General features: G+C 39.7%; 1 protein-coding gene across 3 annotated transcripts in view; it reads left to right on the forward strand.

Moving 5' to 3' along the window:
- Positions 1-13,666, forward strand: part of fam13a (family with sequence similarity 13 member A) — a 97,878-nt gene extending 84,212 nt beyond the window's left edge. For 2 of the 3 annotated variants that reach the window (XM_077525497.1, XM_077525498.1), the window contains 11 exons: positions 788-908; positions 5,274-5,481; positions 6,348-6,489; positions 6,602-6,683; positions 6,765-6,970; positions 7,057-7,140; positions 8,098-8,193; positions 9,532-9,681; positions 12,010-12,200; positions 12,351-12,452; positions 12,632-13,666. In XM_077525497.1, the coding sequence (XP_077381623.1) occupies positions 788-908; positions 5,274-5,481; positions 6,348-6,489; positions 6,602-6,683; positions 6,765-6,970; positions 7,057-7,140; positions 8,098-8,193; positions 9,532-9,681; positions 12,010-12,200; positions 12,351-12,452; positions 12,632-12,752 (1,503 nt within the window). In that variant the 3' untranslated portion in view covers positions 12,753-13,666. The remainder of the gene's footprint in view (positions 1-787; positions 909-5,273; positions 5,482-6,347; positions 6,490-6,601; positions 6,684-6,764; positions 6,971-7,056; positions 7,141-8,097; positions 8,194-9,531; positions 9,682-12,009; positions 12,201-12,350; positions 12,453-12,631) is intronic. The other variant, XM_077525499.1, reaches the window with a different exon arrangement.
- Positions 13,667-14,044: the final 378 nt, after the last annotated feature.

Raw genomic sequence — 14,044 nt, forward strand, 5'->3', positions numbered from 1 at the left:
GAAATGCAAAGTTGAAAGGAGTTTTGTCATCCGTGTTATGGCATGACACCTTCTTGTGAATGGTTCCAAGTTAAGCTTTTAAATCATGCAGATGCTCCAAAAATGCTTTGCAGAATAGATTACATGATGTGATCATTTTGTTTCTAGCATTCCAAATATGTTTACACAAGCAGAAAGAGTCGTTCTCCCTGTCGCCTCACGATTTGCCTATAATGTCCTCGTCAAGGTTATACACGGTATCGTTGATTTCATGATAGTTACACTCAACTATTCAACAGTTTTTCTGCTCTCAAATAGCATAATGGGAATGCAGCAAAGGAATTGGATGCACTGTTCCAATACTTTTTGGAGGGGAGTATATGTATGATTTTAATTCAAACGTGGGAGGTAAGATGGAGGAACTTATAGTGTAAATACTTCTTATCTGAGATGAATGTTTGTCTTTTGGGGGGGGGGGGGGGATCAGCTTGTCAGCCTACGTGTGCTGGCTCACAAGCTGTGACTTCCCTCCGGCATCCCTCCTCCCCTCCTGCTTGCCGCTGCGAGACAAACAAGTCCTGGGTGGGGAAGAGAGCGAGAGAAGAACACTCCCACTCTCTCCCACCCCAGCCACAAACAGAACGGGCGTGTGTTTTGGCTGGCCCCCTGGCGGCCAATGGCGAGCCGGGTCTCCGCCCCCCCTTTTCCGCAGCTTGCTTTTTAAGACAGTGTGTGTGCGCGCGTCCACTTGGAATCAAAGCTCAAGCGAGCTCCTCTGTCTCTTCGCCCCTCTCTAATGGTTGTGCAGACGCTAAGGATGAAGATCCAGGAGTCTCCCGTCGTGGCCTGCGACGGCGGGGAGGTGTACGCTCCCGAACGGGACAAGGCGAGCTGCGAGGACGTGCCCCGCCTGGACAGCAACTGGGGAGGTGAGGAAAGAAGGAAACGCGTTCTTGGAAGCTTTTTCACTGCACAGCGCATGCTGCTTTTGCTCGCAAATGCGCTCCTGGAAGATTTATGGCGATGACGGTTTGACGCATGCCCAGTAATGCAGTTTTTAGCCACTTGTTTTTCCGATGACATTTTGCTGTTTGCATATCACTTATCCACACGTGGCACTCGAGTTCTGTGTTGTATCCAAGTCACGCGACCAGCATGTTCACTGGAAACAAGCGCTAGCATTGGTTGTTTTTTGTTTTTTTTTAATTAACACTCCCGGATAATGTTGCACTCGCCGTTGCTTGTTTGTGGATAACGAGCAACAGGTTGATGACGTCACGTGTTTAAAACCCCTCTTTTGCAGGCGTGCCATATGTTTGGAAAAACAAACGTGTCAACTTGAATTTATAGCACCTTGGGGAGGGGTTGGGGTGTGTGTATCGGGGTAATAAGCAGAGGGTGTCTGGGGGGCTCTCTAGTGGCCAACTGAGAGAGGACGTGCGCGACAGCACGACGGTCTGTGAGCAACAAATCGCTGACGTCAGGCCGAAACTTCATACGTCACAATTCGATACAGTTCTTTAAATAAAATAAATAAATAAAAAACATATACTATTGGTTAATTCACACGTGTAGTTTTTTTTTTTTTAATTGACCATAAATTGTAATTTTGAAAATTATTTCGTTTCTTAAAAAAAAAAAAAAAAAAACGTTCAGCTTAAACTTTTTAAGCATTCACATGCAGTTTCTCCAGTAATTTTATTCTTTATTTATTATTAATATATTGTAATAAGCACTTGTGGGGTCTCTTTTCGGTTGGCTGGTTGAGGTCAAATGCAGGCCATAGGTTGCCCACCCTCTGCTCGTGCTATAATGGAAGTTGTTGACCACGACCATGATTGACTTTGTGTGTCTGCATTAATGTAATTGTAGTCATATGTGGATGAAGTGATACGTTTTTCTAAGTGTGGTCCGCTGGCCACAGAAACCCAGAATTATCCATTTGGAATATTTGGAGATTTTAGATACATTTTCTAGTTCCAGTGTTCCTCTGTATGATCTTGAAGCATCAAGGAAGGTCTGTTATTTGGGGGTATTTATATAATACGTATAATTATTATGTGCCATCATAACTACAAAGTAAATACTAACATTTCAGTTCCCTTTTCTACCCGATAGAGAGCTACTGCAATGCAATTTCGCAATGTTTTTAACTCCACCTTGTTGCAGTCAAGGCCAATGACTCAAACATGTCAGGATAAGCACTGATGCAACAACATTCTACAAATTTTTAATTAACTGACCCCACGACTTTCATGCCTGACCCTATGACTCTACAATGCAATGTAGATCTAAAGAGGACTCACATTGTTGATTATAACTTCTTGTTTCCAGTTTCACCCAGCCACGCAGTCAAATTTTTTCCTCCATTTTCTCTTCCAAAAATAACTATTTATAACCTTTAATTAAGGCTAAGTGGCAGGCTACCTAAAAGGGTGGAACTAGACGCACGCCTGTGTGTTGATTGATAATTGTTATCTTGATATGAAATGTTCTTGTAGCGACATCAAAACCAAAGAATGTCACCCGTTGTCTGGTGAATTTATTCATGCTGACTCAGCAGTGCTGCCATTTTAGCATTGTGGGCCGTGCACGCTGTATACATACATACTGTCAAAATAAACTGCACGGCAGCTGGGGGACACCTTCGTCCCAGTCGACTTGATGCCAGCAGCGTCTGTTATGGCGACTGTCAGGTCGCCTGTGTGCGTCCTTGTACATCTGCCAGCAGAGATTTGCTGTTCAAAGCCTCTCGTGGCTGCAGATGCGCCAACAAGACTGTTCAACCTGCTCTCATGTGTTTGTCACGTTCCATCCGAGTCACATTCAAAAAGTATCTGTGTTGCTAAATATGGATAGGATCTTGGAAATGGAAGCAAGGTGGTCATATTATTTATTTTTTTCTTCTTCCCATTTCTCACCCCCCATGTCTGTGTTTCATTGATGGGGAATGCTAGTTTACATGATTATAATTTTTTTCAAGCCTGAAAAGAGGCCTCAAGGTTGTTGTTGTTGTTGTTGTGTCTTTTGGCTTGTCCCATTAGGGAGGAGGGGAGTTGTTTTACAGTTTTTATGTCGGATGCCCTTCCAGACAAAATGGTCGTTCGTGTTTGTACACTGTACTGTTTTATCCTTGGGAAATGGAAATGCTTCTCAAGAGATTTCCAGTTTGGTAATTGATGTCAGTACATATGAAAACAACAGCAATTAAAAAAAAAAAAAAAAAAAAAAAAAAGATATCAGTATTGTAGGTCTTTTGTATTTTAAATTGTTGGGATTTTTTTTAATGCTATATTTCATAGATAAAAGTAGAAATACTTAAAATTTGGTAATCCTTTCTATTTTCTTTTTCTTGTTACTTGGAAAAAAACAACAACTTTTTTTTTTTTCTTTTTCTTTTTTTTTTTTTTTTTTTTAAATTCACCATGTGTGCTAGTTTTTGGACAATGTTTTCTTTTTTTTATGGGTAGGTTAGTATGCATGCCTGGGAGGACATGTATTTCAAGAAAACCATGCATTTTATTTATTTTTATTAATATTTGATCTGAAACAGTGATGTTATGGATTGTTTCATTTTTATTCATGTTGGACAGTTGAGACATCACCGCCCCAACCTATTTTTTCGTCATTTATTTATTTATTTATTTATTTATTTATTTATTTTAAATCCGTAACAAGTTTTTTTTCTCCTCCTTATTTGGGTGGACATGTATTTAAATAAAAGCATGCATTTTAATATTTTAGCTGAAACAATTATGTTATAGATTGTTTCATTTTCATTCATGTTGGACAGGTGAGACATCACCCCTCCGCGCCCCTGTTTTTATTTATTTTTTTATAATCCGTAACTTTTTTTTTTTCTCCTTATTTGGGTGACTATTGCCCTCTACATACAGTCCAGTACATATGCTTGTTTATGTGGACATGTTCTAACATGCCAGCACGAGAAGACATCACAATGACCTTTTTGGTCTGCATGGCAACATGCTCGAGCATTCCGGAACATTTTGTCAACCTTTTAGCTAAATGGCAAGCTGGCATGTTTTGTGTTTCATTAGTTGCACTTCATGTGGTTGATTTAAAAGGATTCTCCGAGCTTTTCTGCTGCGTGATGAAGGGCGCGTACGTGGAGCCTGCGGGAAGATTCAAGCCCCTCCTTCCCCTGGGGTGAATTTAGGCAAAACTCACCATGGTTAAGAAAAATATGCAGCTGCACTTTTAGGGTATTTGTATTTTGCCTGCTGTGCACTGACACCTTCGAATGTTTTTACTGATGCTTGGCTTGTTTTTCTCTTCAACATGAGCATGGACTGGAAACCTACCGGTACTTTTTTTTTTTAAACTCCCAATTCGATTCTGGGACAGTTTTCTTTTTTCAAGCTCTCCAGATTTCCTACTCAAAAGGAGTTTTTGGGAGTTACATTGGAAATCTCTATAATACATATCTTTTTATCATGCACACGCTTGTTGATAAGTTTTTAGCCATATTGAGGTCCCCAAAAGAAGACTAACCATTCAGTACATGTGTATAAATACCGCATCACTGGTTGCGGGCTTTCGTGTGGAAAAAAAGCTGCTGATAAAGTGCAGCAGTGTCCTCTCTGACAAGCTGCCGCTCTCTCCACTGCACATGTGCACATATATAATGTCCCGCCATATGGGGCGAGGTACCAGAGAACAAAGTGTACCTCTCAGCGGGGGGTCGCGCCCTGACATTATCCCGCCGAGAAAGCACCAAGCATTATTAATAGAGCGAGGATTGTCAGTAGACATAATTATGGCCCGGGTGGAGACGAGAGGATAAACACAGAAGAGAGAGACAGAGTCCCAGTGGAAGCTTTCCCACTTAGAGGTCCAAACAAACAGGCTGGGGGGGTGGGTTGGTGTGCTGCTGTCTGCTGACTTTGCTAGCGACGGAGAAGATTTAGCATGCTTCTATGGCAACACTTGGTCCTCTTTTGTCTTTGAACACAAGCGGCGAGGAAAAACGAGTGCAAAGGCTTCTCTTTTTGTCTCTTGACTATGCTCCAACTGGACAAAAATGTCCTCATTCATCCAGCTCAAGAGTCCAAAAAATGCCTTTTTGTTAGCTAATGCTCAAGTTATGCACAAGTTTTCAGTTTAGAACCTACCAGACTTGTATTATACAAGCTGCTTGCTTCACCATTTTGAGTTGTTTTCAAAACATAAATGCTAAATAACACAATGGCAAACTATATTAATAATGCTTTAGTGATTTTTGAATACCTTCCTTTTCAATGTGACATGAACACGTATGCACGTTTTGCAAACAGAGCCAGTCTCTGCGCTACAGCGCGACAACACGGACCGCGATGAGGCCCGCGTGTCGCCGTACGCCGGCGGCCGCCTCATCCGGCAGCTGCTGGAGGAAGGCAGCGACCCCATGCCGTCCCCTCGCTTCTACGCCTACGGACAGTGCCAGCAGTATCTGGATGACACGGAAGTGCCGCCGTCGCCGCCCAACGCTCACTCCTTCGTCAGGTAAACACCATCGTCATCGCTATAGGACAGTCGTAACGCCAAAAAAACTGCCTGGTAAGATGAAATATCCTGGCAGACAAAGCTTGGTTTTGATATATTTTAACCTTTTGTTAGATTTTAGTTTTTGCAGTATAACTACAGTATTTATGATTAGTAAGGCTGGGTATATGTTCTAATTTCCTCGAGCGACATGATTTTGATTCACAAGAGTTCAGTTCGATTCTATTTCGACTTTTTTTTTTTGCTTTGATTCGATTCACTTTTGATTCAATCTGCCCTAAGACAGCTGGGATAGGCTCCAGCACCCCAGCCACCCTTGAGGAATAAGCGTTTCAGAAAATGGATGGATGGATGATAAAAAAAATTTATTCCAAATTACATTTTGCAAAAGGCAGTAACTGGTTAAATGATTTAGTTTATTAATGAACGTAAACGCATGTTACAATCACTGTGTTCCACAAACATTGACAGCAGCAAGGACAAGGTGAACATTTTTCAGAATTCTAATTTAATAATTGTAAATATTAATTAAAAAGATTCTAAATTGTCTTATAGTGCAATAAGTCAGGTATTTCATAAATGTACGAAAATGCTTTTAAATTCATGTGAACAGTACATTTCAAGAAAACGGCAACATATTTTAAAAAAGTGGCATTTAAAATATTTTATTATGAATTTATAAAAGCAATATTAAAATAATCAATGCATGCTGTTATGAATCGATATCCGGCTCGAAAAGGAAAATTGATTCAATATTGATTATAGTTTTGGATTTCTATATATATATATATTTTTTTTTTTTTGGGGGGGTTTTGTTTTGTTTTTGTTTTTTTTTAACCCGTAATGATTCGTACTTTTGTCTATAGTCGCAGGAGGAGCTCCTCTCTGGGCTCCTGCGATGACGACAAGGAGGAGCTGACTACGGCTCAGCTAACCAAGAGGATCCATGTCCTGAAGAAGAAGATCCACAGGTTTGAGGAGAGGTTCGAAGACGAGCGTAAATATCGGGTGAGTGAACATGACACCATATTGGGACAATTGATGAATCAGTCAAGGATGTTTAAATTGGGGTGGATTATGATGTTTAATACAGGTCATTTGATGTTTTTCTTTATTCCAGCCTTCCCACAGCGACAAAGCTGGTAACCCAGAGGTGCTGCGATGGATGAACGAGCTGGCCAGGTTGCGCAAAGAACTCAAAGGTAACCACTAAGAAACAGCCTGCAAATGCTGGATAAATGATAAACAACATCATCATCATCATCTGTCCTTCCTCCCCCCAGAACACAAGCTGATGAAATCAGAGGAGGACCTGCCGCCGTTGACGCGGCAACGCAGCAACACGCTGCCCAAGAGCTTCGGGTCGCAGCTGGAGAAGAAATCCACGCAGGAGAAGGTGCCCAAGCCCCCCGTGGAGAGCACGCTAGAGGGTATCCTCAAGAAGTTGCAGGAGAAGCGTCAGGAGGTGGACCGGCCCGAAGACATCAAGGTAGTAACGCCGTTGTGGTGGGATTCCAGCAGAAAAATCGTACAATGACAGTCGGGCATTTGACTCTGTGTGTTCCATCCTGATAGGATATGACCAGAGAGCAGATTGGAGCTGAGAAACTGGCACTGCAGAAAGCTCTGCTCTACTACGAGAGCATACATGGACGACCAGTAAGTCAACACTTTTGTGAACGTGATGACACCTTTTCACTACACAATTATCATGACAGGGTGTAATAGTTTGGGATTTATTTATTTATTTATTTATTTATTTATTTATTTATTATTATAGTCTGTTTTTATTTTGTTTTAAAATTCAGTAAAACCAAAAAATGCTTTATTTTTGTAATTTTAATATTAGTTTTTGTTTTGTGTGTGTTTTTTTTTTTTAATGGAGTACAGTTAAATTAAAATTATTAGTTTTTGTTTATTCCCTCATTTTTATTTTATTTATTTTTTTGGGTAGTTTGCTATCCATTCATCCAATTTTATGATGGCAGCAGCATTAGCCAAAAATAAATAAACGCACATGATTGTGTTAGCGTAGCCTGTTCGATAAGCTAGTTTATTATTTTAATCATGTTTTGAATTTATTATTTTAATTACATTTTTATAAAACCACCAAGCAGGTGCTATACTCAGGGGTGGGCAAACTCGGTCCTCGACGGCCAGAGTCCTCCAGGTTTTGGATGTTTCCCTTCTCCAACACAGCTGATATATGATCAGCTCGTCAGCAAGCTCTACATAAGCCTGATAACAATCCTGTTGATTGGAATCAGCTGCGTTGGAGCAGGGAAACATCCAAAACCTGCAGGACTCCGGCCCTATATAGCACCACTGTGCTATACAGTGGTTAAGTGGAAGTATAAATAGGGTTCCTTTACCTTTTTACCTGATCTCCTGACTGTCCCTTGGGTCCAGACACTGAGAATAAGCTTGTTGACACTTCCCGCTGTGACCCAGATTTCCAGTGGAGTGTGAACAATGACTTAAGCAGTCATGGTGATTATCTCAGATCACTGATGCTATTGTTAAAAGAGTTTCCCGCTGACTCCATTCGAACTCTGTTGCTAAACCAAAACAGCAGCACGCTATGATAACAAGCCCTCTTCGTTTTCATCCCCTCAGGTGACCAAGAGCGAGCGGGAGATCATGAAGCCGTTGTACGACAGGTACCGGCTGGTCAAGCAGATCCTGTGCCGAGCCTCCACCATCCCAGTCATTGTAAGTCACCGTGACATAATTCCAGCCTTTTTTTTTTTTTTTTTTTCTCTGTCTCTCTTGTGCACCCGCCGGGTAGCCTCGCTTGTGTCCAGAGCACATTGTCCAAGCGTCTGCGGACGCTTAATCCCGGCTCAATGTTGTTGGGTTTAGTGTCCGACCGGGGCGTCTGTGGCCACACGTGTGCGGCCCACCCTGCAGGCACTGAATTAAAAAAAAAAAATGGCCCCCAAACATTGCACCCATTTCTGTATTTGTTGAACATTATTTATTATGTAAGAAATGATCTCCATTGAATGTCGTTACGTAACGGTCTTTCTGTAATCCCCCCCAACATCACGCAAATTGGGACCACTGTCCTAGTAGTGTCCACTGTCCATGATACCTTGATGTGCAGAATTTAATCCTAGCAAAACAAAAAAACGTCCAAATAACGTGTCTTTGAGTCTATCCTGCGCAGCCGTGAAGAGCTGTTGTGAGCCCATCGATTGAAAACTAAAGCTGATATCAAACGGCAACTCCTGAAGTTATTTGCGCATTATAGCTGCAACATGAACTTTTCGAGGCACACGGTTGTCGTGTACAGCAAGCGTTATATCAGGATGCGAACACAGGACAAGTTGTGTACTGGAGCGTACTTTAGAGATGGGCATTTGAAGAAATCACCTCCATTTGGACAGTAAAAAAAATAATTCTAAAGAATAATTCATCATTTTTTTAATTTTAATTATTTCTATATTTTATTCTTGTATTGTTTTCAATTTCTTCATGTTTTTATTATTTTTATTATTTTTTTATTTTTACTTGAAAATTGTACCTTTATTTTAAGATGGTAATATTTAATTTTTATTCAAGAAAAATTAATGTAATTTATGTTTTATTTTTGTGTGTATTTTTGCTTGTATATTTGTATTTTATTTCAATATTTTATTTTTTTCATCATTTGTTCTTTTATCTTTATATTTGTTAATATTTTATTGAATATTTTTTTTGTATGTCATGAATGTTTAATTTTATTTTATTCACGTATACTTTTTACTTCCCATTTTTGGCCACTGAAAAAAGCAACACTTTCCCTGTTACCAAACATTCGATGTAAGAGCTATCAATCAGACTGAAGATGCTTTTTATTTTATTGTATTTTTTATTTTATTTATTTTTTTTGTATAAAGAATAAGTACTGGACCTTATCTCAATAATTGAACTATAAAGACCTACTGATACACTAACTTCTGCGCCTTGGGGAACCGCAGTCCGGCCATTCCATTTTCACCAAGTCACCATGAAACTGTCCATGGTGTTGTTGGTGATCCTAATGCAAAAAAATGTCCGTGTGGCCAGTGCGGCGGCGGCGGCGGTGCTGTAGCCTCCACGCCGGTTAACGGCTACTTCTCGACGTCACCGCAGGGCTCGCCCTCCAGCAAGCGCCGAGGCCCGCTGCTGCAGCCTATTATCGAGGGCGTAACCGCGCTCTTCTTCGACGACGTCAAGGTGAAAGGGCTGATGCTGCATTGAGCTGCTTCCAAAATCAGATCCCCCATTGATTTTATTCATTTTTTGTTTTTTTTGTTTTTTTTGACAACCCTTCAAATCAGGGGTGGGTAATTTGTGGCCCAATGGCTGCTCCGCTATTTAATCCGGCCCATTGAGAATTAATTGAGCAATTGTCTCATGAATTAGGTTAATTAAAATGTATTTTTTCATTTTTTTGTTTCGATTTAGTTGTATTTCTAAATAATTTCATTATTTTTTTTGTTGATAATAAAAAGATAAAATATTACTAAAATGCAGTCTTTTAAGAAATTCAGCAATTGCTTAATTATAATTAAAGTAATTAATTATACATATTGTAAAATAATATACCACTAATTACATCCATTTTTTTTTTACATAAAATTCAAAACTATTTGTGCATATTTCTTTAATAGATTAATTAATTACATTAATTATAAACAATATGAAGATGCACTTTTACACAAAATACAACATGTTTTAAACCATTTGATACTTTAAATTATTGGTTATTAGATTAATTATAAATGCAATTCTCAAAATTAGCGTAAATGATTTTACTAAAATGAAAAATTACACTTTAAATTGTAAAATGTAACTAAATTATACCATTTTCCAAAATGGGTTGATTAGCCATGAGCAGACATTTTTACTAAGAAAATAAATAAATAAATAAATAAATAAACAATTTTTCATGTTTTACGTTATGATAAATTACGAGCAATATAATTTAAAAATTAACATGAATCATTTATATAATTTTCCATATTTTCCATATGCATTACATTTTCTTTATGAAAGACCTTGCCCATCTGTGCTTTAAAACTCAAATGTGGCCTTTGCATTCCAAAGTTTGCCCACCCCTGCTGTACATGAGCCGCATCGTGGCTGCCTGTTGATTGGACAGCTGTGTGCTGTTTTCCGCATCCTTGTCGTGTTGAATTAGTAGCTTGTGGTTGCTTTTAGTTTTGTTGTTGATACATTGTACTAACACGGTTCTCACCAAATACATAAAGCAAATGGAAGTAAAAAGATGTATACATAGTAGTGACCTCCACCAAGGCAAAACCTCTCATTGCATTTGCTTGTTCTTTGACAAGGTTTGAGTTTGTGTATTGCTGACGTGGGGTTTGTCGCTGTGGAGCATGAATTTTGGTCTTCTTTTTTTTTTCTTTTTCTTTTTTTTCCTCTCACTTTCTTTTTTTTTCCCATTTTTTTTACATTGTGGAGCACGGACCTCTACCAAGGCAGATCATGTTGTGAATTATAATTCTACTAACTAACATTTTGCGTCTGAATGAGGGCTAAGAAAGCTTTGTTATGATTGTGACCCACTAAGCCAAATCACAGCCAGTCTGGGTATGACTAGACCAGTCTTGCCCGGTCCGGATCAATCTCGTCAATCAGTCAAGGCTATATCTTGACCTGTCTTGATCCAACCTGACTCGAGAATAAACTCACTTGAACAGTGACAGCCAGTGTCGACCTGACTCAAGCCACAGCCAATATAGGTTGAACTCAACCAGTCAAGGCCAAAGTCAAGTAGCCTTGACCCAACTGGGAATGGACTGTCCAAGTTGGTATTAACCTGACTTAAACCAATTTCAACCCAACTCGACCAATCTAGGATAATATCAACCAGTTGCAGTCAGTCTCATGTGATTTGACCAGTCTCAATGTGACTACCTTGTCTCAACGAGTCTGATTCTGACTTTACCACTCACTGTCAATTTTACTTGTCTCAAGCACTCTCACCCTAATGTGACCAGTTACGGCTAGTTTTGAGTAATCTCAACCAGTCTTAACCTGACTTGACCAGTCTCAAGTAGTCTCAACCTGACTTGACCAGTCTCAGCATGGATCCTCTATTCTTATCCTGACTCTAGTCACGGCCAGTCTCAACCTGACTCGACCAGTCGCAGCTGGTTTCAACCTGTCTCAAGCAGTTTTACTCAGTCTGCTAGTTTGACCTTGAACAGTCTTTATCTGTCACAGCCAGTCTCAAACAGTCTGTAGTTTCAAGTAGTCTCATCCTGACTTGGCCAGTCTCAGGGTGAATCGTCCATCATTAACCTGACTCAAGTAATCACGGTCAGTCTCAACCTGACTTAGTCACTTAGACTTTAGTCGCAACCTGATTTGACCAGTCCCAGCCAGTCTCAACCAGTTGCAGCCAATCTCAGCCTAACTCAATCAAGTCATGGCTTGTCGCAGCCAGTCTCGACCTCACTGGAACCATTTTGGCGAGCGTCGACAAGTCACAGCTAGTATGGAGCCCCATCTCACGCTCTCGGTTTCCTCTTGCAGGAGGAAGAGGATGGCTCAGAGGATGATGGCGATGCCAAGACTCAGTTCTCGGTGACCTCTCGACCTGACCTAAATGTGCTCAGCTTCCTGGGTCACGAGGACGTGGACGGTTTCATTTCCCCAGTGGATGAACTGGCGCCCTCCAACAATGTCACAGACATGCGGCTGTCCAACCTGCACTCCGCCACCACGTAAGTCTTCAATAACGGCAGAGACGGACGGATTCACCACGAAATGGCGCTACTCACAAAAAGTTCGGATATGAGTGAAATCAGGGACACTTGCGTGTAGTGTAAGTCAGGTTTATTTCAATAACGTGAGATTTTGTTGTCGTGCGGTAGACGAGAGCTGGTGGAGCAGCTCCAGGAGACGCGAGAGGAGAAGAAACGGATCCGCAAGAATCTCAAAGAGTTCGAGGAGCAGTTCTTACGACAAAATGGAAGGTAAGAACAGGGTTGCAATGAAAATACGAAAATGTACGGAATTTGGTTTCAGGTCTGAATAAGCATAAATGATGTAAACTTGCATATAGAAAAATGTTTGTATCCATGACTGTTACCACTGTTCTGTTTTCCAAAACAAAATTAATATCTAAAAATAATAATAATGATTTTGTTTCTAGGAACGTTCAAAAGGAGGACCGCTCGCCTCTAGCCCCAGAGTACAGCGAGTATAAACATGTCAAAGCCAAACTGAAGCTACTGGAGGTCCTCATCAGCAAAAGAGAGTCCAAGTTGATCTGAGCAAAAAACGAGTCAAATCAAAGACTTTGGTCATGATAGTTTGTCCAGCGATCGGTGGTCGTGACCGAAAACCCCAAATCTTCACCGCAAACAATCATGCTTATAATGTCTACTAATTTATTTGTGTCCGTTTGTACTACAACAATCTTTCTCACCTTTTGCCATAGAAGTCTTAAAAATGATAAACATGAAATTGTATTTTTAAAAATTTTACCAGGAAGATGGTGCGGGATATTTTTATACGAGACACTTTATATTTGTTGCAGATTTAATGTCAGGCGTAGCCTCTATAGAATAATGCTTGCTAAAAAGACTGTGTTGTTAGTATTATGGGCCACATTTTAAAATGGAAAAACAAAATTTCAGCGATTGGATGCACTCTGTTGAAAATGCATGTATCTTTTTTTTTTTCTTTTTTTTTTAATAAAAAAATAGAACAAATTTTTTGCATTTACGATAAAAACAAAAACAAAAAACTTTGACGCACTTTTCATAGGCTAGCTTCTTTGTGTCATTTTTTTAACGTGGCCCAAAATACTTCCATAACCCATAGACTCACAATGTGTGTGTTTCGTGATCAATGCAAGTAGTAACATCAAACAATCATGTTTGTTCAGTTTAGTCAACGAGTGTATGAAAATTTTGTGTGGTGAAAATAATCATAAATGTCCACATCTTTTCCCTCCTGCTGTAAAATCTGAACAACATATGCATATGTTTACATTTGTGTGAGCATGTACGTTTCTGTTCTTTTTCCACAATGGATACAGATGAGTTGATCAGTGTGAATATCGGTTTTTGTTGAACGCAAGCACTGGCGAGGCTTCGCACATTGAGAGTGTGTACATTTTAGTACATAAACTGTATTTGTATTTTGTATATAATTATGAATGTAAAAAGATATTTTTACTGACTCTTTGGATTTTCTTTGTCTTGAATCACTTTTTTGTTGTTGTTGTTGGGAAACATAATTCTAAGTCATCTAAAAAAAAAAAAAAAAAAAAGTTTCTAATTACCTATACAATGTCATAGACAACGAGTAGTTAAAATTGCCTGCAAATGCAACAAGATGGTGGCAAAGCAATACTTTGCTATGGTCCTATTAAATAAAGCTTCTCCCCCTCACTTCATTGGCGCCGTTATGCCACATGATGGCGCCAAAATAATACTTGTTAGGTTGAATATTGTAGACCGAAATAAATGGATGGATGAATGGATAATAATTTTGGGAGAATACTATTTTTATTTTTGTCTGACAAAATCCTCAAAAAGTATTGGAATTCTGGCCACAA

Source organism: Festucalex cinctus, chromosome 6 (genome assembly GCF_051991245.1).
Source record: "Festucalex cinctus isolate MCC-2025b chromosome 6, RoL_Fcin_1.0, whole genome shotgun sequence".
Classification (NCBI taxonomy): domain Eukaryota; kingdom Metazoa; phylum Chordata; class Actinopteri; order Syngnathiformes; family Syngnathidae; genus Festucalex; species Festucalex cinctus.